This window comes from Melospiza melodia, chromosome 6 (assembly GCF_035770615.1).
Source record: "Melospiza melodia melodia isolate bMelMel2 chromosome 6, bMelMel2.pri, whole genome shotgun sequence".
NCBI lineage: Eukaryota > Metazoa > Chordata > Aves > Passeriformes > Passerellidae > Melospiza > Melospiza melodia.
The window spans coordinates 12,313,023-12,339,580 of record NC_086199.1 but is presented as its reverse complement, the minus strand read 5'-3'; the positions used below and the strand labels follow the sequence as shown (position 1 = coordinate 12,339,580).

The window sequence follows — 26,558 nt, the reverse complement described above, 5'->3', positions numbered from 1 at the left end:
CCATAGCCTTAGTGTGCCCAAACAATCAAGGAGATCTGGATCAATTTTTAAGCAAAAGGAATAAAACTTTACATAGCTCTAACACACTTTTAACTCAGACCCATATGCCCTGTGGTTATTGAAAAAACTCCTCCTGCCAACATTACTGGCAGTAGCAAAACAAGTGTCCATGGAGAGGACAGGATCACAGCCTTCTCCAGCAGCATCCCAAATGCTGAGACTCAGCTCACACTGCACACCTGCAGGCACTACAGCCTTCCAGCCAATTCCTGCTGGGATGGACAGTGCTGAGCAGGAGGAATGTGGGGCTGCCCAGGCTAAGCAAGCTGGGACCATGATGGAAATACTGATGGGAGGCAGGTGAAGAAGCAGCTGAGTTTTGGTTGGCTCACTTACACCAGAGCCTCTGTGTCAGGCTAGGTTAGTAGTCCACAGCAAATGGGTGACCAGATCATGAAAGCTGAGTAAGGGAACTGCAGCACAAGGTCACTCATAAAAGAGGATAAGGACAGCAGTCATATTGAGGAAGTTAGCATAATCTTTATTGTGGTTTATATATTAACTTATTAAGTTGGACAAGAGAGTTGAGGAACAACTGCTAAAGACACAGGAAATTGAATATGTGATCAGAGTGCCAGCAACTCTGAAGTAAATTAATAAAAATCTGAAATTCCCTGACATGAGCACTGATAGAGCAGCACCTCTTCCTTTGGGAGAAAAGCAGCTTTAATAATTCAGATATAATGTCTTAAGTATGTTCATCACTGAGGGATCAGTAAAGGCTGAAGTGCTGGGAGAAGCCTCATTCTTTGCTCTTCTTATCCAAAAGCACAAAACAGTGTTAGTGAATAAACTGCTCTTCAGCCCCTGTGTTACAAAGGATCTGCTGAGAAAGCCTGGGTATTTATTTACCCAACTGCCAAAATCACATGGGTGAGAAAAATGGAGAATGGGGAAATGAAGGAGGAACCCAAATGGCTGCAGGTTAGCTCAGCTGCCCAGTGAACAGACAGACTGGCTCCCTGGATCCAGTGCTGCTGAAGCAAGGAACAAAATCGTGTTCAGTGAGGAAATCAGGCTTGCCAGGTCTAATACTCTGAGGCACCAATAATGCTGCACAATAATCTTTTTCTTTGTTGCAGCCACGGATTTCCAGAAGAAAAAACCCAAACTGTTAGAGGGCTACAGGGCAATTATATATAAATTATAATTTCTCTCTTTTAACCACTTTGTAAGGACAGAAATAATTTGCCAGCTTTCCATGGTAGAGGAAATTTACTAGATGGCATTTGAATTCCTGACTCCCAAGATACTGTGCTGCTTGTAGAAAGGTTATGTTGATTTAGGTTTTGGATGATACAGAATTCTTGAGGATAGCCAGGAGTTTATAATTGGAGAGGACAAGCAGGAAGATTTTAGTATGCCAGTGGGTGGAAATGAGAGATGAAGGTTAATGTCAATAGCACCAAGAAAGAGATACAGAGAGAGAAACGACCCCATCTCCATGTTCCAGGTACATGCCCTTAACACCACCAGAGGCAATTTTGCATAGCTGGAGTATCATGTGCTTCCCAAATGTCAAGTTGTGCCCCTTGAATGACAGAGGAAAAGAATTCCCATTATTCTGAAAGCAGCTAGGAACAAATACCACCACAAAGATGAAGACACCTCCATGTCTCCACTGACACATACTCCTAATTCCCATGCCCAGAAAGGGGTGTAATATAGGGGAGACCAAGAAAGATGACCAGGGATGCTAATAGCTTTGGCAAGGAAAAATTAAAACTAGAACCTCTCCTTTTCCCCTTACAGTAGGGAAAAGGGTGAGATACATGAAGTTATGAATACTCTTGAAAAGGTGAGTGAGAAAGGACCACCAAGTTCCTCAGAGGCACATCCATGCTGCTGAAGTAGGTGGAACTCTAAAAAAAGGATTTTTCCTTGCCACAGTTCAGTTAGCAATAGTATTATATCCCAAGAATAGCAATTCATTCAAAAAAGGTTTAAAGAAAGCTCTAGAATAAAGATCAAACAGCATACTGAAATAATCTTACAGATGTACAAAAATATAAACATATTCCATTGCATATATAAAATTTCTGCTATTAGCAATTATCAGAAGATATTAGATTGGACAAGACATTGAGATAAAAGCACCCTTGTGTTTCCAGGGAGTATCATTTACTTCTGTGTGCCAGTCTTCCCTGCTTCCACAGTCCTGTGCACACAGAGCATCTACTCCAATCTGGCACCAAGAGAAACCAGTCCTGAACTACACACACACACATGCTCACACATAACACACAACAAACATTCCCCCCACAAAGCTAAAACTCAGGCTTAGGCACATGTGTCCTAGGAAGTTAATTCTAAGCCTAGATCAAAGGTTCACCTAATCACAGTTCACTCTAATCTAGGTTCTGAGGGTTGCATATACAAATATCCTTAATTAAAAAGTATCGGTTGTCTAAAATTGCTTCATTTTCACACCCATCCTCTTGGCATAAGCAGCATGCACCAACTTCAATTCAGAACACACAAAGATCCTTCTATTTCTGCAGAAAACTGAAGTCATGAGAATGAACAAACACACACCACTGAAGCAGGAGGAGCTGCCCCGTTAGCTTTCCTTCGCCAGCTTGCACAGTCTCTTAACCCTTGAATAAGGACCAAGAGTGTCATCAAAAACAAAGTCCCACAGAACTCGAATCCAGGACTGGTGATGTGGGAGGTTATCATAATATTCTGCTGCAATCTTCTTCACCTGGAAGAAGAAGAGAGAGAATGAGTGTTCGGCTGCACAGGGTCAGGTGTGTTTCAACCTTCACACTCATATCTGATAGCACAGCCATTACCTGAAGTTACTTGTTATTGCTTGTGAGCTTCTGAAGTTCAGCCAAATGAGATGTACTTAAATGCATTTAGATACTCAACAGATTTCTGATGTAAGTTTTGCCTCACAGTCATAATTTGAAAGGCAGTGGATTGCTGCCTTCAGTCAGAACTATTTTGTGTCATTTCAGAGGTGGTGGGATCTCCACAATGAGATACTTTATCCACTTTATCAATTGCCAAGACTCCAGCACACTATATTTAAAGCCCTGTTTGCCACTTGTAATATTCTTCTGTTGAGAGTTCTGGGTAAGAGAGAATTAACAAGTGAGAAAATGACAGACACAGCCTTGCCTACGCTTTGTTTCCTGAATTCTGCTACCATGATGCAAATCCAAGAGATGGGTTCCTCCAGCAGGCAAAGAAAATTGCAGGGGTGGTCTGTTCTCCTCAGTCTGACATTAAAAATACTGTGAGATTCATTATTAGATCACAAGTCTAATAAAATTTCATCCCTTCTACAATCCCCAAAGTCTAAGGACTGTTGCCATCAGAGAAGCACTGTGCATCATTGGGGTGGTAATTGCAGTGGGAGTTAGGCCAGAACCAGAGGACAAAGAGGTTTCAAAGCTGGCAGGTTCAGGGGACTGTGAGGATTCCCAAGTTATCAGTTATTATTCCTGCTCCAACTAGATGCTTTGCTTTTTGAACACATTTATGAAGCAGCAGAATCTGTTAACTGTAGTACATTTGCACAGAACTGCTTGGGCATGGTTTTATGGCAGCTCCACCTCTTAGACAAACAAAGCTCTAGAATAGAGCAGTTTGTCTTGCTGGACAGCATGACTTCTCTCTTTAAAACCCTGAAGAATTCTAAAGCCAGCTACACTGAGCACAGAGCAGACTTCCAGTGAAGAGAGAAAGGGTTACACAGAAATCACCATGCAGGAAGAGGGTCTCATCACCACTGAGGTGTAATGGGGCAACCTCAACACAGCATTTAATTGCTTGTGAGAAGGTAAGAATTCCAGTGAAAGTTAAATTATAAACTGGCCTGGCTCCCTGCTAATCACCTCATTAATTCAGCTTCCTAGCAGACACTTCTCTGTGAAATAGGTTGGATAATGTACAAGAGTGATTAAAATCTTTTACCTCTGTCCCTTACACACTCCTGGTGCTCCTGGCATGGTAGTGCTGTCCTAGAGGTGGAAGATTCAGTTCAGGTCTACCTGTATTCTGTCTTTCACTGAATACCTCCAACTTCATAATCATTTTCTCTATCCTGCTTTAAAGCATTGGTTTGTACTTCAAAGTAGTTAATTTTCAATGGTTAATTTTCAATTATATTGAGACAATATCAGGATTTCTCCTTAGAGATATTTGTTAATGGCAGGAAGAGAGGTGATTTCCAGGTTTCCAAGATCTCTGGAGAAACAGATTCGGTTCTCTGTGCTCCTTCTGTAACCCCAGTCAGAAATAATTTAATCTGGGTATTGTATCGTCCCTTTTCCCAGCTGGGTAATTGAAATAGCCAGAGGATGAGAGGGAGGACTATTTGAACAGTAAGCTCCCTTGAATGGAGGTTACTCATGAGGCCTGATGCAAACACAAAGGGGGGCTCAGATAGCCAGCTTCAAAAGCTTCACTCTAGCTCTGACATGGTCATTTCCTAGCACACAATTGCTTAGACGTTCCTTCCTGCCTCCATTTTAGAAATTCTGCCTTTCAACTGTAGTTTAGCCCTCATCTACACTACCCAAGTTTATATAGCAAGTCTACCGTTCCCCCCTTCCCCAGGGCCCCATGTACTTCTTGCTCTCTGTACCAGACCATGCTTTCTTAAGTAGTTACATTATCCTGCAGAGCTCTTGACTATGTTATGTTTTGACGACAACAAGAGCTTCAGGAAGTTTTCCTCTATTGCCCCTTGCACATGGAAGTAGAAGGCTGGAGATTGACAGAAACCAATTCAGCTCCAAGGAAGCTCAGGCTGTGTCCTCTGGCTCCAAAGGAAAAGTAGTGGTGACAAAGTGGTTAAAAATGGCCCAGAGGAGAGGCCAATAAGCAGCCTGCCTATGTTCAGCCCAATAGCTTCTGCAAACACGAGCAGCACCTGGTGCAGGAAGGAGGCACCACTTGCACCACTGCAAGGCCAACGGTATGAAATGCACAGAAAATATGGAGAGGGAAGGTGAAACTGCAATAAGAAATGGAGAAAATAAAAAATATAATGAAGCAGTTAGAGGGGGGATTTCTAAAAGATCTTATGGAAAAGAAGGAAGTTTGGTAGGTACATGTTCCTGTCCTGCTAGCACATGGCAGGAAAGAACTTTAAAATATGTTTCTCTTTTATAAGAGATCTATGCAAAAGTTTTCCAGCAAAACCATCTCATTTTTCATTCTTTCTTTCAGCATCTCCATACATGAAACAGAACTATCACCTTATCTACCAGAAAAACTGGATAGTGGGAGGGCAGTAATTGGGGTTTAATGCAGGCTCCTTTTTAAATGCAGCATCATAGGAGGAGTGGCTGAGGGAGCTGGGGTTGTTTAGCCTGCATAAAAGGAGGCTTGGAGGAGCCCTTATCACTCTACAATGCTCTGAAAGGAGGGTGTAACCAGGTGGGGCTCAGCTTCTTCTCCCAAGCAACAAGCAGCACAACAAGAGAAAAAAGGCTCAAGCTGCACCAAGGGAGAAGGTTGGACATCAGAAAGAATTTCTTCATGAGACTTGTCAAACATCAGAACAGCTGCTCAAGGAAGTGGTGGAGTCACCCCTGGAAGGGCTCCAGAAATGACTCAACATGGCACTTCATCCTATAGTTTAGTTGATATGGTAGTATCAGATCAAAGTTTGGACTCAATGATCTTGGAGGTCTTTTCCAGCCTTAATGGTTCTATATCTATTAGTATGGTTGAGGCTGGAAGAGTGACCCTCTGTGTTACAGTACAAAACCTGTAGATGCAGTTTCCAGGTAGCAAGTTTTGTGGCCAGATCATAGATTGTCTCAAAGAGGATGGCACTGTAATTAAGTATCCAAAATCCTGCTCCTCAAGCTTTCCATATATTGCATTGTAGGTGATCCATTTTCTTCAAATCCTCCCTGCCTTCTTCCTTACAAATCTCAACTGTAAGTCTTAACTCATTGCTAGTTTGTAAATGAAAATTGAGGCATATCTGGAGTGCTGTGCCCAGTTCTGGGCTCCACAGTACAAGAGGGACATGGAGCTCCTGGAGCGAGTCCAGTGCAGGGAGACAAAGTTGATTGAGGGACCAGAGCATCTCTCTGATGAAAAAAGGCTGATGGAGCTGAGCCTGTTCAGCCTCAAGAAAAGACAACTGAGAGGGAACCACATCAATATCTTTAAGTATCTGGAGGGTGGGTGTCAAGAGAATGGATCCAGGCTCTTCTCAGTGCTACCAAGCAATAGGACAAGGTACAACAGGCAGAAACTGAAACAAGATGTTCCACCTGCACATTAGGAAGAATTTCACTGTGCAGTCACTGAGCACAGGAACAGGCTGCCCAGAGAGGGTGCAGAGCCTCCCTCAGTGGGGATATTCAGGAACCATCTGGACACAATCCTGTGCCGTGTGCTTCAGAATGACCCTGTTTGAGTAGGGAGGCTGAGCCTCACCCATTCTGTGATTCTGTTATCATGGATAAATAACAAGAGATTGCAAAGTCTGCAGGACAATTACTAGGCACTTGGCACATGGTATATGGAGGATTTTCTTCAAGTAGGTCAAGGTGGCAGGGCAAGAAATCACATCTTTTGGACTGAAATTTTTGTTCTGGTGCTTGTGGAGCACAGTGAGAGGACCTTACTCATACTCTCCATATCTGATAAGTACAAAAGTTAAATGCAGCCTAGTATTTCAGCATGGCTGTTACACACTCCTTGTCCTGGGGCTATACAGAAGCTAGAGATCCTTATGACACAAAGCTCAAAATTACATATAGAATGCTCAAAGGCTTATTACAAGTTCCTTCTATAGTCCTACATCCCCACCACAGGCTGGTGAGCACTGGAACTAGCCCTCCTGGCCATCATGGGGTTAATGAAATCTGCAATTCAAAACCAGCACATCTACCATGTTTTCCAGTCTTGTCTGTCTAATAAATCTGGTTTCATACCATGTCTTTTCCTTTTCCCACAAGCTTAATGAGTAACTAGTTTGCCCCTGGTAACACTGCTGCTTTTATTGCAGCTTCTAATAGAGTTCCTCCTCCTTCTCCAATCCCCTCTCTCCATGAGTATACTCTGACAATTCAGACAATGAAGAATGAATCTCTTTACTCATTTGGTAAACATTGCAATATTTTATAGTTGTAAGACTTCATTCAAAGACTAATCTATTCTTAAGTCTACAGGGTTTTTTCTTAGAGCAGGGCCTTCATTGCACAGTTAAATTTCATGGTCTCTTGTGCAATCTCTCATTATACTAGTGGGACAAGTTCTTACTGCACACCCATGCCACTCATCTTTAATATTCATAAGCTTATGAGCACAGCCTAACTCTTCCTCTTTCAAATTTGTCACAGTCATAGGGCAAAGGTCTTTCTAGTGGCAAACACATTACTCAGAATGTTCTGAATGACACACCTGTAACAAAGGAAAATGCTGAATTTACTTTCCTGATAAGCAAGCTGAAAATCTAGTTACTTTCCAAGATTAAGATTCAGTTATTCTCAAATCATATTTCTCCCCTGATCTCAATCATGCAGGATAGATCTTTAAAAATAGAGATCTTTCCTCCACTTTTTACTCGCCAATAATTAAAAATAAAAGTAGTCTTGATGAGAGTTCATCCATACTACACAATTAGAACTATTAGAATTTCAACTGTCTATTCAACTATTAGAATTGTAACTATTAGAATTTCAAGTGTCTAAGAGAATAAATCTGAAAAAAAAATAAATTTTTGCTGAGTGAGGAATGTGCCAGGAGGTTAAGCAAAGTAGAGGAAGGTAAAGTGTCTTACCTACTAGGAAGTTCAAGATTTAAAGTTAATCAGAGAGGATCTGTTTCCTTATCTCTTTACATCACAGAGGCAAAGATGTATTTTCTCATTTTGCAGAAAAGAGTAACCAATTTATTTTAATGGTCAAAGGATTTTCTACGGGAACTGTTTTGCCAAAGAAAATAGAAATTTTTAAAATAGAATTCTTTTTAATAGAATTTTTACTTGTAATTGATCTCTCACCAGACTCCAAGTATTCCATATAGTTCTGTCAGGCAGCAGTGATTGACAAGCCTGCTCTCTCCTCCACCAGCAGGGCAAGTCTCAGTTGCCAAAGAGCAAAACACACATGAGCACAAGCCCATGAAATTCAGCTAATAACTCCATCCTCTTTATGCAGGAGGGCAGACACTTCCAGCTGCTGCACTGCCTCAAGGAACTAGGCTGAACTATTTGTGCTGTGGGTGGAGAAGAGCTTTTCAGGTCCCAGTCAGGGCTGGAGCAACAGTCCCAGCAAGTTCAATTAGTCACTCACCTCTCTTGTGCAGGATACTGAGCTAACCTCCTTCTCTTCTATTTTCACTTTGGTAATCTAAGTATCTAAGCCCATCTAACAAGTTTGAACATTTGAAACTAGAGCCAAGCACATGCACTTCCCCACTGAGCTATCAGGTGTATCATGGATGGGAGTGCCTCACAGGAGAGCTTCACATCCAAGTGTGGGCTGCTGCACCAGCTCCTCTGGGCCTCACCAGGATCAGGCAGCATCTCCAGGACAGGCCTCCAGAAGCAAAGGAGTGAATGGAACACAATTGCAGGCTATATAGATGCTTCCCACACCCTTCTACACAAGAAAATCTCCTATTGATTTGAATCTCCTCCCAGGGAGTGTTTCTGTGATGGAGAACATGAGCCCACCCAGCAGGGTTTGCCCAGGTAAGCCATCACAGCAGTTGTACATGGCATCAGTAGTGGTGGGGAGGTCACAGCTCCTGAGCCTCAGGCTCTCCCTCCACCTCATGTGGATATTGAGCAGCAATTCCACACTTTGCAGCAGGCCACACAAAGGTGTTTCCTTCCTGTTACGTCAGGGAACTCGTGTGCAGGAGTAATCCTTGGAGTCACGTACCTCCAACACCGAGCACCTGCTGAGCAGCCCTTGCACAAAACACACAAGAGCAGCTCTGCACCTGGAGGGAGATGGAAAACCATTCCTAGACACCTGGGCTTTGCAAATTTGATTCCCACAGCTGATAAAACATAAACAAAAAGGGGTTTGCCTTTCAAAGGAGGAAAGCCACAGTGCTTTCCCAATGACAGGCCAGGCCTCCTCAGTTTCTGTGGGTGGGGCAGGAGAGCTGAAAGGAGTCTCAGAGAGTGCGGCTTTATTTTCCAGTGCTACCTGTGTCAGGCTGGAACATGCCCCAAAAATTATGTCATCTCAAAACCAGAAAAATTTTCTTTGATGTTAATCAAGCAATATAGTTAACAGATTGATCATTAGACAAATTTAAAGTAGCCATTGCCACCTGCCTCCCTTTAGATGGGTCTTTAAACTTTCAGAGTCGAAACTTAGTGGCTGAGGGATGTAAATCAAGATATTTAAAGCCTTGTTGGAGGATTTTATCATGCAAAAGGTATTCCTCAAGCCCTCTGAGGATCAGATGTTCTAGTTTGCATCAAATAAACTAAGTATTACAGCAGCTTGACAGCTGTTTCTCTCAATCTCTGGCTTAAAATTAATTAGAAACAAATCCAGAAAAGCCGTTCTCTTTTTTTCCCCCTTTTTTTTCTTAAATTCATCAATTGCTATGATTTGAAGGGTTTTCTTTGACACATTTTAGCAGCTTCAATAAAAATCCAACTCACTCATCTCATACTATACTTACCATGGGCAGCCTGCATCCAGGAATGCTGGGGAAGTCATGGTGCTCCATGTGGTAGCCTACATTGAAGGTGAGCCAGTTCAGAGGTCCATAATAAGAGTATGTCTCATACCCTTTCAGGAACATGTAGTGTTCTGCTATGAAGTGCCCAGAAATGGGATGAAGACCCAAGCAAAGAATAGTACCTGCTATTAGGTAAATAACAGGTTTGAGCCCCCACAGGTAGTAAATGATGAGGTCTATAGAAAACTGGACGAGAGCATTGAGGATTTCCATCCGTGTGATTGCTTTGGGGTTCACATAGAGCGGCCTCAGGCTGTAGAACAGAGGCTGCAGGAACAGCCACAGCAGCTTCCGGAGCGGCGTGCAGAAAAACCAGCCCTCAAAGTCTGTGGGAATGTCCACGTCCAGGCTGTCCCCTCCCAGGTAGCGGTGATGGTCAATGTGGTATTTCTTGAAGGAGGCAGAGTAGGGGACGCCGATGGGCAAGTTGGCGAAGACTGCGAACCATCGGTTCCACCTGGCCTGCTTGTTCCCAAAGGCCACGTTGTGGGAAATGTCATGGATGGCCAGGGTCAGCGAGTGGTTGATGCAACCCCCAAAAGCATAAGCCCAGAAGAAAATCCATTTCCAAGATAAGTCTTTCACCAGGTAGCACGCCAGAAGCTGTGTGAAAACCATTCCAGATACAATCCACTTTAAATGTGGATCTGGTCCCATCAGAGTCTTGATCTCTGGATACTTTGCTAAAGGGAAAAATGCAGAGAAAAACTTGGTTAGACATGATTAGGCAAATACAATCACCACTGTGATTTCTGGTTTTATCACACTATGTTTGAGGCCCTGGTTTTATAAAATGTTAATTCCAAAGTAGGGTTGCCACTATGGTGAAAATTTTACTAGTTCCAGCATCATGTCCAGTTCTGATTGATATTGATATACATAGACATATAAAAAAATACCCTGATGGTCACTCTGTGGCATAATGTGCCTTTCCCACAATGAACATTGCTTCACAGTGATGAGGAGTAATATCCAAAATCCCACAGGACTCAAGCTCTAAGAAACACCTTCTGTCATGTTTTTAAGGTTTTTTTATGTCCTTTTGTGTTTTGCTCAGATGTTATTTTCCACTAAAGGGATACGACTGCTTTCTCTGTAGCCCTTTTCACACTGCTATTTCAAACACACAAACAGAGAAGAGAGCTGAGCAACAGGCTCGCCAGGTTTTGCTCTGTGGTTAGATGACAAACACAGCATTTAAAAAAATTCCTAATTGTTTGAGTGTTTACCAGTGCTCACAAAAGGTACAACTCTTCACACATAGTAACATCACAGTAAAGTCAGTAATATTATCAGGATTTTGTATGGCATGGCAAATTTTTCTCTGGTCCCATGTCACATACCAAAAGCAGGTGTAAAAGCCACATAGATTATCACACTACAGGTTCATGAGACCTCACAAATACTGCAGTACAGCAGAGACCTGGGCTAGGCCTGCAAGTCTGATTCATGTCAGGCCAAGACCAGCTTATTGATCTCCAGTCCCACCAGCCATCCATCTGTCCTTTAAAAATAAACTAAAATACAGAGTACAGCTGATCCTCTAGGTGCTGTTCACTGATTCACATCTCTTCTCTGCAAAGCCACACTTCTCACTTCCAGTATTAACTTGCACATGATTCTTTCTGCTGCCTTATGGCTTCTAGCCACGTACTGACCTCCTTCCTTTAACTCATACTTTGCATTTCTCAGTAATTGCAGCTTACGCAGATAAGTCACTCATTCTGAACCCTGAGGTTACACAGTGTCCCTGTGAGTTTCATGGGCCCATTTTATGAATAGTAAAGTAAACATCACAAGACTGTCCCAGTATAATACCAATACAATAAAATCAAGATTACAATGATCTGCATCTATGCAGCTGTGTCTACTATAAACAGAGGCTGGAGACAATACATGTAATTTATGTGACCTTGAAACAGTGGCAGATATTGAGTGCTGGATGCAGAGAAGGTTTTTGTAGAAGTGAACCCTGAGAAGTTTACAGAAAGCCAAAAAGATGAAGTGCTACTTAAAGAAGCAAGTTAATGTGGTCATGCTGTGCAACCATTCCAACAACCCTTGAGCCTCTTGGCCAACTTCAGCTCATCTTGACAGAAATTAGAGATTACAAAGATTAGAAAAGTGCTGTGCAAGATGAGGACAAAGGAGATATACTCAAATCTTCTGAGGATAAGGAGGCCAAGGTCACGATGAGGAGTATTCAGGCAAGAGAGAGATTTCCTAAGTGCTGGGGAAGCTGTAGTGAAAGTTCATCTCTTTCTAAAGTCAGACATATATTTTGACAAAAATCTCCAGAAACTTCAGGGATTTTTTTGTTTTGCTGTTTTGTTTTTGTTGCGGTTTTCACCATTCTTGAAATTATATTTTTCACACCAATAAAGTTAACATGCCAAAAGTTATTCTCTAGTACCTGAATAGGTACTTTAGTTTTACACAGAGTGCTGCTTATGCAAAGTTTACTCCAAAGTACAAGAATATAACAGCCTGGTCAGAAAGACTGTTCCAGGCATGCAGTTTCATGTAGCTTAATCTCATTCTTAGGGGCATCTGTCCAAAAGTCAGAAAATGCTTTAATAAGCCAAGCCACCTCAAATGTTGTCAGATGATGTGGCTGGTAGAGGTAAGTTACTGCAGTCACCAGAAGAGATGAAATGTAAAACAACCAAATCTGCTCCTCAGCCTGCTCAAATTGAGGTGACAATGATACCTCCTCCAAAAAAAAAAAAAAAAAAAAAAAAAAAAGAAATTTTAATGGGATGGGAAAATTGCTTAGAGATGCTTCATACTGTCATTTGAAAATAATGGAAGGTTTTGACCTATTTCTTTCTCTGGCAGCCAACAAGGCCTGCAGATTCCATTTAAAATGTTCCAGAGCAGGTGTGTGCAAGCAGCAATGCAGGCAGGTTGCACTTATCACAGGTGACAGCTATTAAGTAACTTGCCAGGGTTTAATATTAAATTCAACACATGATTAACTCCAACAGTAAATTTTTGCATACTAGTCAAACCACAGTACTGTGGCTGTTTATCATTAATACTGATAAAGGCATGAAGCCATGGCGTGGAAAAATTCAGGTTTCTCCTCACAGAGAAACCATGGTTTGGGCAGAAGGGTGGATGAAGGCATGGACACACAAGACAGGACAGGACACAACACCTGCAGCTATGTGACTGCATGGGACCAAGTTTTGTCCTTAGTAGTCAATGAGAACAGGAGAGACCCAGCTGCTGTGGTGTCTGCACAGCACATCTTCCAGCCTCCAGCCCACTGAGGTCTGTTAGCTCAGGCCAGCAGAGAGGTTACCCATGTGTGCTGCTTCTAGTCTGAGTTCTTGTCCAGACTGAGCCACTGTCCTGCTGAGAGGGTGGGGACACTGGTGTACATGTACAGCAGTGCACAAGGATGACTTTTCTGTCTCTGAGGTCAGCACACTGCCAAAGCAGCACAGACACTTTAGTACAATAGGTAAATGTAGTCAGTAACTCTGCCCAGACAGCTCCATGATGGTGAGACAGCATTCCCCACTCTTACAAGTCAAGAGAGAACAAATGCTGCAAGTGTATTTTCAGAAGGGTTCACAATTCTGAAACAACACATTTACTGAATTAACTTTTCACAGAGATGACGGCACTGTTCTACACATCTTTTGAGAGGGAGGTCTCACTCACCAAGTACCTAAACTGACAAATTAATCTGACTAATTTTGTTCCATTGATGCTTCTCTCTGGAGATCCAAAGCACTCACCATAGCCCTAGAGTGATCCTCAGTTAGGGCTGGAGCAATTGTTCCTGGACAGGCCATTGGCTGCCAGGTCCTGTTGTTCCTCCTCCTCAGGAGACAGCAAATACCTTGTTCTGAGCTCTTACTCATCCTCTGTCCTACTGATCCTGTCCCTGAGATAACCCAGTGATGGCACCAGACACAATTTCTCATTGATGCGACACCACATACTTCACACTTGCATATTTTGGTACACATGGGATTTGAAAGTGGACAAGAGGACGTGCTGCCCACAGAGACAGTGGTGATGGAGGTTTAAAGAAGCAGCAGCCTTGCCCACATCCATGAGAAACTAGTATTAAAAAGTGAAGAAATTTCATTTCTTAATTTTCTTTCCTTTTCCTTGCAGCATATTGATACAGTCAAAGTGGACACACTCCTCAGCATAAGTCATTTAGAAGGTTTATTAAAGGGAAGTAGGAAAAAAAAATCTGTGATACTGCTGTCCTGGACTGCATTGTATTAATTATGAGTCCCTGCCACAACAGATACAAGAGACACCAGGCACAGGATGTAAGCTTTACTGCTCCATGTCCTACGCTGGAGCTGGTATTTGTACCAAATAAATACACAAAACAAAGGAAGAGAGTTTACTAACATCATAGTGTTTTGCCTTGTAGCAGCTCAGCTCAAAAACCTGCTTATAAAAGCACAGCACACCCAAATCCCCAGAGAATGGCATGGATGAGTTTGAGCAAGTTCAGAGGAGGGCTGAAAATTGTCAAAGGGCTGGAGCACCTCTCCAGTAAGGAAAGGCTGAGAGAGTCGAGAATGCAGGCTGTTCAGCCTGGAGAGGAAAAGGCTTTAGGAACACTTTATTGCCTTTCAAAATCTAATGAGGGTTTACAGGAATGAAGCCAAACTGACTGTTTAGTAGGGCTTGTTGTGATAGGTCAAGGGGTAACAGTTCCAAGCTAAAAGAGGAGACATTTAATCTAGACATAAGGAAAAGATTTTTTACAATGAGGGTGGTAAAACATTATCACAGGTTGCCCAGAGAGGTCGCAGATGCCTCATCCCTGGAAACGTTCAAGGACAGGTTGGCTGGGGCTCAGAACAACCTGATCTAGTTGATGATGTACCTGGTACTCAATATATTATATGACCCTATTATTAATTCCTTTATTAATTCAAACAATGCATTAGTCAAGACACAGGTAGGATACACAGAGGACAATATACATGACAACACCTTCTGGTTTTTCAGAGTCTCTTGTGAAAAAGCCCCTCTGCTACACAAAATAAGAAACATTTTTGGCCCAGCTAATTACACTGAAGTTTTATATGTCCACTGTGAAAGGACAAGTGTCTTTGTCACCCACGAGCTTCTAAATACCTTAGTGCTAGCTGGTCCAAGGGCAATGGGCCACCCAGCAGTGGCCACCAGAGGGAAAGTAGTGGAAAAGTAGAGAGAAAGCAGTGGTGCCACTCTGCTGGTGTCAATAGAGGTGGATGATGTCAGCACATCACTATGCCAGCAGCTGTAACCTGCTTGCTTACATTTGTTTATTAGTGCAGAGCAAAAGGATGTAGGAATGCTAGAAGGAGGGCTTCCAGCTCCTTCTGAAACAAAAATCTGCAATATGGACTAAGCTGGATCCTTGGGTTGTATTTAATACATTTCCCATGGAAGACCACAAATGCCTAAATCAGTGATTTTCTGCCCATGTGATTTATTTCAAAGGTGATGCCCACAGGGGAGTGGCATGAGCACTGGGACAGCAGCTCTCCTGGGTGCTCATCAGAGAGTGCTCACAGTCAGGGGCAGCACTGTGCCCCACTGCAGCATAGAGGGCAAACATCGTTTCTTCGCCAGAAGCACATGTACTCAGAGCTGTGATTTAAGCTAGGGACATAATATGTTGCATATTTCAGTAGGTACAACTTATCAGAATTTCCATAAAAGTGAGATTTAAAAAGAGACAGCTGGAAGAAAGAGCAGATTAATCTCTGAATAAGAGACCAGAGCTGGAACTATACTCAGATCAGCTAAATACTAAAATAAAATGGATTTTGGCTTTTTAATTTTGTTCTACCTATCCCCATGAGCTAACCTCTCAGCCTTCCTACAGGATAAAGTACATAGAAAACACTTGCACCATCTCCACTCCAAAATAACTTGTCAAAAAACTAATTACATAACTATTAAGCATTCTTGTATGTTAGATCATATTCAGATGTTCCTGGTCTATCCTGAGCAACACTGATTCAGCTCTCATCCTCAGCAGCAAACAAATGCTTCCCTAAAGATCCTGTGAGGCAAGACATTTTCTGTCTTACTTACAGTAATTTTGTAAAGTTAGATCCTGCCCATGGCACAAATATGATCTCACTCTTCCCATGTCACAACATATTGCTCATTGCTTGCATTTGGGAAATTGTTTGCAGGTGAAATGACCAGACATTGTATGGTTATGGTGTTACCTGCATTTAAGCAATGATTTTTTCATCTGTCAAGAGTGAAAAGACATCAACACTTCCCCCTGAGCAAGAGCATAGTTTCTTTGAGTCTTTCAGTCCAATAAGTTCTTACTGACAAAAAGTAGAAATCCTATTTCTACTAGATGCCCTCTCTCTGTTATATCTCCCCCTAATTGCATTTTTGTAACTATACAGAAAGGCTAAGCAGATCTAGATGAACAAACTTTTCCATCAGGAAGTTTTTAACCAGATCTTTCCCTAACAGAGCTTACTGCAGCATTACACAAATCCCAGTCCTGACACAAGGCAGGAACAGGCTTTTCATAAACAAGACAGGGAGAGAATAGCAATGAAACCATTCCATTTCATAAACTGCAAAGCGTGAATAACGTGTTCAGGAACATGTATAACGTGATCAGGGTCCAAGTGCCAGCTTGGCAAGAGATCTCCTCCACTCTAAGTCAGAAGCAGTTGCACACAGACAGTACTAAGCACAAGCTACATTTTAATACCTAGAGACTACAAAGAGATAAGAGAGACAATATCTCCTCTCCCTTGTGCAAAATGTTGGTCTATTTGCTGGTATAATGACAGCCTTTAGGAATGGCAACCCTCAGCTAGTGCAGCAGTGTCCTGCCACAAAGCCAATTTCCAGCCAGCCCAGCTGACAAACACTGCTCACAGCTCTGTGGCTAACTGGAACTGGCTGCCCAGAGAAGCTGGGATGGGCCATCCCTGCAAGTGCTCAAGGACAGGTTGGATGGGGCTCTGAGCTAGCAAAGGATGTCTCTGCCCATGGCAGGGAGACTGGACTCAGGGAGCTCTCATTCACACACAGTCCCTGACTACAAAAGCCTTGCAGACACCTGGGCTATGAACTCTTAAGCCAGGACAAACAAATTTATGACGAACGTTTTTTATCAGTCAGATGCTCTATAGGAACATATTGGGACAACAGCCCAGGAAACACCACTTATGTAGAAAGAAACTGCCTTATGTGTTTGTCAGTTGGCCCTTTTTTTTTTTCCTAACAGATAATTTCCATTGGTATTTAAATCCAAGTAGCCATGCCTGAGAGAGACCAACATTTTAAAAAGCCACAGCCCAGAGAACAATCAAGTTTCAGTGCTTAGCAACTAAATCATTAACCTATTGGGAAGGAAATAGTTTCTTTCCCAGCATGGAATGCTGTCCCCAAGGCATTGTTGTACACAAAAATGTAAAATACATGGATTTTTATAGATATTTGTTCACATGTATTTAAGATTCTTGCTGTGTACTCCAGCTTAGCAGACACTAAACACTTTGGTAACTATATACTCTGAATACTAGGTGACTTTATGCTTTGAATAACAGAGTGAGGATCATTATAGACGTTTAAAGTCCATTCTGCCTTATCAGACACAGATCACTCATATCTCTCTTTCCATTTTGTATCTCTCTCTGCCCTTCCTTCCACTTCCACAGCTGGGGCAGGGGAAGCTGTAAAAAAGGAGATGGACCTTGATTCCAACTGCTTGTTCTCAACTCAAAGAGGGGGTGGGCAACACCTCTGCAAGCGTGCTGCTGAAGAGTCCTGAAAAGAGTTTGCTGCAACAAGGGAGTCCAAGCACCTCCTTACAACTCCAACATGGTTTGCACTCTCCATTCTACAGCACAACCAAAACCACAAGTGAGCAGCAAGGGCAGAGACCCTCCACTTACCCTCCCACCCTTAGCTCACCAAAATGTAGTCCCTTGACTGAAGGGACGAGGAGCACAACAGCAAGAAGCATCATTTGCTATACTGATGTAATTTGACTATCATGATTACATAGTAAAATAATTATTCTTGGATGCCATTCAAACCTGGACGTGGATATTCCACCACTGCAACTATACCGGAAATGTTTTTGTAATTTAGATTAATCCTGGATTAATCTGTAAGATTGTGGGGGAGTGAAAGAACTGCATCTAATTACTATATACCCTGTGCAGCAACTGAGACAGAAGTTCCACTGCCTTTTTATAAAAGTTCTTTCAAAATTTCACCCTTCTCATAAGAGGGAAGAAAACAAAACGACCGAGCCACCCAAATGAAAAGGGGGGGGGGGGGGGGAAATCAAAATCTTTTTTATTAATAAAAAGTTGAAAATGTATTTTTAGGAGATACGCAACAGTACTCTGTGACAATTCTGAATTATCAGTTATTCTCCAAAACGATCTTCGGAATAGCCCAAATCCCCCCACAAAAACAAGCCTGCCGACCCACCACACTCCTGAGCGCAGATAAGCGCCGCGTGTACAGCACGAAAATACAGGAGTGTACCTTGTCCCCGACAAGCAGCGGGATTTGCTATTGTTCTCCAGCAGATCGGACCCGCACGCCGTTTACTTCCACGCTGTACCCAGGCACCGGGAGGGAACACGTGCCCGCAGGAGCGCTCCCAGCCCGCGCCCGGGGCACACCCGGCGGGGTCGCCGCACCCCCGACCGAGGGCTCGGTGCGGGCGGGCGGGCGCTGGGCACAGCCCCTGCCAGCCCTGACCCGGCTCGGTGCGGGCGGGCGGGCGCTGGGCACAGCCTGTGCCGCCCCGTCCCCGCTGCCACCCCTGACCCGGCTCGGCACAGCCGGGCTCGATTCAGCCCCGGCATCCCCGTCGCTGCCTCCCTTGGCAGAGTGCTGGGAGCGCTGCGCTCCTCGGGGTGCACACCCAACATCCCACCGGGCTGCGGCACTCGCCCTCCGCAGCCTGGACGCCAGCCCGAGCCGCACCGACACCTGCGCTCCCGGCGCGGACCCCCGGCCCCGCTCCGCCCGTCCCGTCCCGTCCCGTCCAGCAGCGCAGCCCAGCCCAGCCCGGCTGCCCGAGCCGCCGCGGCCGCTCCCGGGCTCCCCGCCGTACCCAGGATCTCCTTCCTGCGCTGCGTGTGGGGCTGCTCCGTGTAGACCCACTCGAAATCCTCGCGGGTGACCCGGTTCCCCATGGCGCCTGCTGCGCCCCGCTCCGCGCTGTCCCTTATACTGTCCCTATAGCTCCACGCTGTCCCTTATACTGTCCCTATAGCTCCGCGCTGCCCTTTATACTGTCCCTATAGCTGCGCGCTGCCCTTATAGCTCCGCGCTGCCCTTATACTGTCCCTATAGCTCCGCGCTGCCCTTTATACTGTCCCTATAGCTCCGCGCTGCCCTTATACTGTCCCTATAGCTCCGCGCTGCCCTTATAGCTCCGCGCCCGCGGAGGGGCGGCTCCTCCGCCCGCCCCCGCCCCGCCGCACCGGGACAGCCCCGCGGCTTCGCTCGGTGGCAGCAGCCGGGACAGCTGCGGAGCCCTCCGGGGTGTCCCGGGGCTGGCTCGGGACACGGGACGGCGGCCGAGGCTCGCCGTGCTGCAGGCACCTCGAAGGCGGCAGCCAGGAGAGTGTGAGCGGCGGGCAGGGCAGGGCAGGGCAGGGCAGGGGGATCCCCGGCACAGCCACCGCATCCATCGCTGCCTCGGGCGGATCCAGAGCACAAGGGGAACTCCGGCGCTGCAGGACCCCGGGCGCTTCCAGACACAGCTTTTGGAAAGCAAAGGTACTCCAAACGCCATAAATCCAGAGACAGAGCCCTAAGCACACCCGCGGATTAGGGCAAAACCCGGCTGAGTGAGCTCCTCCCAGGGGTGGAAGACCTAGAACAGTGCAAAGGCGACCAACGATTGACATACATTTCCTTGGCGCTCTGACAATCTCCGTGAGCTGTCCCGGCGGAATCCAGCCCTCGACTGCAGAACACTTCACTCCTGGTAGTCTGCGGCCCGTTTCCCAGGTACTGTCCCTGCTGGAGCGGCAGGAAATCTCGCTGCTGCCTTGGTAACAAAGCCAGGCAAATGGCTTGCTAACCTGAAAACTAAGGTAGCCTCTCTAGCCTCTCTGATTCACAGTTACATGTTACACAGTGATGTTTCTACACACAAAACCCAAAATTAAAGTGCTGCCCTTGTTTCTACTATGTTCTTTTGCAAGTCCATACCTGACCTCCTGTCCATCTTCACTCATTATACCTATCCCTATCATTAGTCCTTCCAACAACAACATCACATGCGGATCAGCTCCAATTTTGTTTTATTCTGTTTCAATATGAAAGTCTCTAGAATTCCCTATTCCATCCTACCCTTAAAAATCCGTATTACAGATGGAACTTAAAAGGGACAAAAAAGCAGCCTTGAAAATATGAGGTGTAAATATTTTTCAGGAGGAATTTTTGCCTACAAACACTGGCAACACTATCACCTCTTATATTAGCCTAGTGGAACTATTTAAGATGTCTTGGTAGAACAGTGACACCAAGGGCTAAAAACCACCATCAATGAAACAACCCATGAACCCAAAACCCTGACTTGACTGCTAGGAAACTTTAGGAGGCTTTTTTTAGTTAGGTTTTTTTTTTTTTTCCCTATCTAAATTACAGAAGCTGAGTTGGAAGGGACAAACAAGGACCATTGAATCCAGCTCCTGGCCCTGCACAGGACCATCCACAAGGGTCTCATGATGTGTTTAAGAGCATTGTCCAAACACTATCCGAACTCTGCCAGGCTTGGTGTTTTGACCACTTCCCTGAGGAGCTTGTTCCTGCCCAACCACACTCTGGGAGAAGAATCTTTTTCTAATATCCAACCTAAACCTCCCTTGACACAAATTCAGGTCTTTCCCTCGGGTCCTGTCACTGTCACCACAGAGCAGAGATCAGTGCCTGCCCCTCCTCTTCCCTTCAAGAAGAAGTTGTAACTGCAGTGGGGTCTCCCCTCAGTCTCCTCCAGGCTGAACAGACCAAGGGATCTCAGCAGCTCCTCATAGAGCTACTCCTCAAGGCTCTGCACTGTCTTTGTTGCCCTCCTTTGGATGCTCTCTTCCAACTTAAAATGTAAACCCTTGAATGATGAAAGGTGCAGAGCAGGTTGAGTGGAAGGACTATGGTGTAAAAGGAAACAGTTTTACCCAGAGCAGGAGTTTAACCATTTTGCTGTTTCAGCTCAGCTCTCTGTAAGTACAATGGCTTCTTCACTATTGCTCCAGCACAAGTTTGGCGCTTGCCCATGAAGATGCAGGGTCCAACCCAGATAAGGGACTGTTAATCCAAGTTAGAGAGCACATGCATGGGTATCTCAGCCTAAACCTTTAATTGGCTCAAATGTTTTGGTGTGTTGGCAGTACCCGTGGAGAAGCCAGAGACACTAAATGTGATGACACCCTTCTGTCACTTCCTGCTCATGGCTGCTGAAGGTGACTAAAAAAGAAATTAGTGAGGCAGTCCATGCAGTTACAAAGAAAACAAATATGACTTCACCCCAAGGCTTGTCCAATAGGGCAGTGCTATTGCATTGTGGTAAGTTACACATGGAAACTTAATATCTCCTTTGTAGGCAAACAGCATCTCCTTCATGTAGCTCATTACTGTGGACTCAACCTGACCACATAAGAAGAACAGAAAACTTTTCTGTCTCCAGTGAGTTTGGCATCTGGTTTTGAGAACACAACTTCATGCTTTATATTTCTATAAAAAGCCAAACAAATAATACTAATTCAAGAGTAATTGTGGACGCCAGACAAACAAGAAACACCAGCTTTAGATCGTCTTCTAGAATTAGCAAAAGTATTACCCAGTTCTGACCACTTGGCATCCTTAGTTTTACGGCACCCTAGTAAAATCATTCACAATGGAAAAGGGAGGGAGGGGGGTTAATGGCACCTAGCAATAATAGCCTTTTTAATGAATAGTGTAATGGCTGTGAACTCTACAGATTCACAAAGTCACTACACTTTACACAGTTCAAATGTGCTTCACAGGTTGGGTTCTCTCAGCTGTAGCCTCCCCTTTCTCATTTAATTTCCCATACTTGTTTGGGATTTCTGGGAACTACTGGGAAGCCTAGCTGAGGGAAATGCCTAACACACTCAGGAGGAAGAGCACAATTGGTGACTCTGTGCAAGGTACCATCAAAATATCTAATTTACATGTTTTAAGCACACATCACACTAATCTCCAGCATCCCAGTGTAAAAAAGACAAAAATCTTCTGCTCCACTGTGGACATGGTCTACGATGTACAGCTCTGAAGCAAGACATACTGGTCCACAGCTCCACACATCCAGGCAGACTCACCCTTCCTCACTCAAAGGTGTTTCACCATCACCTGGCTTCCCAACAGGAATGCATTTCTGCTATGCAACCCAGTTACTTCCTTCTGCCCATGGAAAGGACAGGTGACAGAGTAAATACAGCAGGAAGGCCTGCATACATCTACTAGTGACTACTGCCAGCCTTGGGAGTTTGAGGTATATTAATTCTGCCCTGCTGTGCAGGTCTTAACTCTTCTTGTTGTGGTTGCCAACAACTAATCTTGGTTAAGATTGTTGTTCTGGAACTAAAATAAAGTTGCCTGGGAATTTTATCTCTAAATAAATTGGTTTCTCCTCTGAAGTAAAAGCTCTATGTCCCATGACAGACTTGTACTTTCAGTTACTGCATTGCCTACTTTCTTCTCTGTCTGCATAAATTGGACCTTCTTACATTACCAGAAAAAAACATAGATATAATATTTGCCTTTTTCTTGAAGATTTTGCTGTCATTTTGAATTGGGTATCACTCTCTGACCTGATGTAACTACTGTCAACATTTACAATGTGACGTACTTCATTGAACAAAGTCAAATTTTCATAGGCAGCATAGTTTGTAGATGAGCCATGCCAGCACACGCCCACATTAAAGTAAGCTCAAGAGAAACAACTTGCCAACAAGACCTCGTTTGTTTTCCCATCTCACCTGTGCTGACCCTTCCTGGGGTCACCCTGGACTTCTCTTTCCATTGGGTTAACGCTATGCTAGAGCTGAACTGACCGAACCAAGGTACTGAGGAGCAGGTGTGGGAGCCGTAGGAGGAGCTGGGGCGGGGGGCGGCTGCGGTTCCAAGGGCTCCAAGGAGAGTTCCGCGGCAGGCAGGGCACGGAGCCCGCAGCGATCCCGGCCCGCCCGTGGCGGGGAGCGGAGCCGGGATCGCCCCGGTGCCCCCGGCGCCCCCCGAGCCCCGGCCGCGAGCGCAGCGCGCCCCCTGCCGCCGGCGCGCCGCCAGTGCGGGCACGGACCGCGCGCGTCCCGCACCGCGCCCGTCCCGCCCCGCTCCGCGCCCGCGCCCGCCCCGCCCCGCGCCCGTCCCGCCCCGCCCCGCCCCGCCCCGCTCCGCGCCCGCCCCGCTCTGCTCCGCACCGCGCCCGTCCTGCACCGCTCTGCTCCGCGCCCGTCCCGCCCCGCGCCCGCCCCGCCCCGCTCCGCGCCCGCCCCGCCCCGCTCCGCGCCCGCCCCGCTCCGCGCCCGTCCCGCCCCGCTCCGCGCCCGCCCCGCTCCGCGCCCGCCCCGCTCCGCGCCCGCCCCGCCCCGCTCCGCGCCCGTCCCGCCCCGCTCCGCGCCCGCCCCGCCCCGCGCCCGCCCCGCCCCGCTCCGCGCCCGACACGCTCCGCTCCGCGCCCGCGCCCGTCCCGCCCCGCTCTGCTCCGCACCCGCCCCGCACTGCACCGCGCCCGTCCTGCCCCGCGCCCGTCCCGCCCCGCTCCGCGCCCGCCCCGCTCTGCTCCGCGCCCGTCCCGCACCGCACCGCACTGCACCGCGCCCGTCCCGCCCCGCTCCGCTCCGCCACGCACCGCGCCCGCCCCGCTCTGCTCCGCGCCCGCCCCGCTCTGCTCCGCGCCCGTCCCGCACCGCCCCGCACCGCACCCGCCCCGCTCCACTCCGCTCCGTGCCCGCCCCGCTCCGTGCCCGCCCCGCTCTGCCTCCTTCGTTCACGCTTTCGTTCTTCCCCAAGCCCCACCGCCCCTCCGAGGTAACGGAGGTCACCGGAAGGGTGCCTGAGGAAGGGCTCACTAAGCAAGAGAGACGGACTTGGTTTGGTAGCGCTCGAGTGTTCTCCCTTCCTTTAGAAATAGGTCCTTAAGGAAGTTAAAAATGTTTCGTCTGGAGGTTAACAAATGCGGGGCTGCGGCAACTAACGATACCACTGCGATCCGGTACATAACATATACAGACCGCTCCTGCAGAATTCACATAGAAAGAATTTCCTCTCCTAGATAAATATTTATTCTCGTGATACATTTTTTTTTTTTTTGCTTTTCTAAAGAATCATAATCTTTCTACAAAGTAATCTATTCCACAGAGTGGTTTATGTTGTCCAAAGGATTTGCAATTGCTTTCTCTCACAAGAGGTATTTGTTGTTACACACCATAATTACTTCCCCCATGGATAGTTTATGCCACCATCGCTGCAATCCCGGGCATGTCAGGAAGCTTTGCATCCTGCACAAACTCCTGAGTGGAGTGTGGGAACCAGGCTTCTATTCTACAGCAAAAATTTAAACCACAAAAAGTAACAACAAAGTCTGTAATCTCCTATCCAAGTGTGAGAACCTAAGGGGTTCACTGTGGACAAGCTGTCAGAATTATGAGAGAACGTGGTTCCTTGAAGAAAACCTCTCCTCTTCCCCTGTAACCATCGATGCCGCTCTTCTGTGAAAGCTCACCCCACTGGACTCGCTGCTCTGTCTGGCGGTGCTCGCTGGACTGCAGCTCCCCCTCGCAGATCTGCTTTCCCAAACGTAATTCCCGATACTCAGGTTTCAACCTGATGCACTGAAAACCTTTCATCTCAGTGCTGCTGAGCTCACTTCTGACAATAGGCGTGACACGGGGTTAAGAGGGGTACTTGTTCAGCCTCTTGAAGTCGGAGACTAAACTTTGAGTAGAGGAAGAAAAAAGCCACTTGAAAATGTCTCGCTGTGTGTGTTATGTAGGGTGGATGTGTAGGAAGAATTGCCTCTGCAGGGAACAGTTGGAGAACAACTTTGATAACAAACTGCACTGAATTCCCAAGATTATGTCACACAGTCTATTTTTATTTTTAAGAAATATTTTTAGTTCGCATTTATATTGTAGCAACATATATAGACCCTCCAAGATGCACTAGGGTTTGACTATAAATTCTCAAAGTAAAATTACAATCTTTCTTCCGATGAGTTACAAATCCTTCTAGTAGAAGCACAGCAGAAAAACCATTGATCAGCTTTGCCCATACCTAAAGAATATAAGGTTTTGCTCATAGTTTAGCAAACTGTCAGTTGAGTCACAATATCTATTTCCTCATGGAAACCTAGCTAAGTTGGTTTAACAAAACAAAAAACCAAAACAAAAAACCAAAAAAAAAGCTACTCTTGGGCTTTCCTTGTAGCATGTCATACCTTATTTATTTTTATTTAGCCTTGTTAATTTCAATCTATTTTCCGTTTAAAACGTAATATTAACTCTAGGGCTACATCTTCCTTAGTGCTACTGAGATCTGTCTGAGGACTTCAGTAGAAGCCGAGGGCTGACACTTTGCAGCGCCAGGTCTGTAACCCAGGGGGATACATATGCAGGAGAAGAGATAGGAAGCTCAGCTATTTGCAGGACAATCAGCATCCACAGGAGCTGCAGATTTGCTCTCTGGCTCCAGGGAGCAGTGTGAGCAGGTAGGACACGCATTCATATACATTGTCTGTGCTGGAAGGTGTGAAATCCTTCCATGCTGGCTTAACTAACAGGTATTCATTCCCCAGAAATTTCTGCTCTTTGGGTTGTCTACAATTTGTGAGACACAGACTATTCATATGTCCACCCCTGTCCTGTGTTGGTGTAATATGACTTCTTCGTGAAGACTGAGGATTTTTGGAAGGGTAGCTTCATACCCTCAGCCATGAAATCAGAAATGGAGGACAAAAACTTCATTTATTATCATCAGGTTTAAAACTCAATAAAAACTATTTGTATTTTTCATTCATAATTAAAGGACTAAACGTTTCTGGAGTGAGGATTAGTCCCACTGATTCATGTATCCTTTCATATGGCAAGAAAAACTTAATTTTATGATCTTGTCCTTAGAACAAAAACCTATTTAATGAAACTGGGGTGATTAATAACCATAACTTCGAAATTAGTTTGGAAAGGTGGCATTCCAAACCCTCTCTCCATCACTCTGCAAGATGACTGATGAGAGAAAATCCTTCCTCACTGTGCTCAAAAACACAAGCAGAAATGTAGAAGAGCACTATAAATCTCAGTAAATTAATTGGTGTAGCTTTGTTAGCTGCTTGGTTTGCTACTAAGAGGGGAATCTGTAGTAGAATGTGATACAGCAAAGAAAACAATAATTATTAAAAGTACCAGAAAGCGAAACAGAGAAAAGAGGTGAACACAGAGTTCACTGCTTGTTTCTAGTCATGGTTAGCAAGCAGAACCTTATGCTCGTAATGAAGCTTTACATGGGTTTGGTAGGAGTCCATACACAAATTGGGATCAGGGATTTCCCTCATGTTTAATTGGCAATCCGAGGAGAGAGGACAATGACATTTGTAGCAGAATCTAGTGGGCCATAAAGCCAGGCATGGTGACAGTAATATCAGATCAGCTGGAGATGAGGAAGCTAAATTATGAAGGAGGATACATTATGAAGTACTATAAAGGTAAAGTTAAAACCACATTTCCTGCAGAGCTGCAAAGAGCTAGCACAAGGACTCTGGAAAGATGGCACAGCTGATTAGCACTTTACCTAGTGAATTATTTTAA

The 26,558-nt window shown here is 45.4% G+C and overlaps 1 protein-coding gene across 2 annotated transcripts; it reads right to left on the bottom strand.

Moving 5' to 3' along the window:
* Nucleotides 1-515: 515 nt before the first annotated feature.
* Nucleotides 516-22,878, bottom strand: DEGS2 (delta 4-desaturase, sphingolipid 2). Of its 2 annotated transcripts, none has more exons than XM_063159974.1 (3): nucleotides 22,737-22,878; nucleotides 9,688-10,430; nucleotides 516-2,764 (listed from the first exon to the last, which is right to left on the bottom strand). In XM_063159974.1, exons 2-3 carry the CDS (start codon nucleotides 10,402-10,404, stop codon nucleotides 2,621-2,623), a joined length of 861 nt encoding a protein of 286 aa, XP_063016044.1. In that variant the 5' UTR covers nucleotides 10,405-10,430; nucleotides 22,737-22,878; the 3' UTR covers nucleotides 516-2,620. The 2 variants fall into 2 exon arrangements, with proteins under 2 accessions (XP_063016044.1, XP_063016043.1); XM_063159973.1 differs by lacking the exon at nucleotides 22,737-22,878 and adding an exon at nucleotides 18,839-19,162.
* Nucleotides 22,879-26,558: the final 3,680 nt, after the last annotated feature.

Coding starts and splice junctions, on each gene's coding strand:
- DEGS2 (XM_063159973.1), bottom strand. CDS start 18,920: ATGGGGAACCGGGTCACCCGCGAGGATTTCGAGTGGGTCTACACGGAG. Junction 10,431..18,838: donor GCGCAGGAAGGAGATCCTGG/GTACGGCGGGGA, acceptor TTTTCCCTTTAG/CAAAGTATCCAGAGATCAAG. Junction 2,765..9,687: donor CTGGATGCAGGCTGCCCATG/GTAAGTATAGTA, acceptor TTCTTCTTCCAG/GTGAAGAAGATTGCAGCAGA.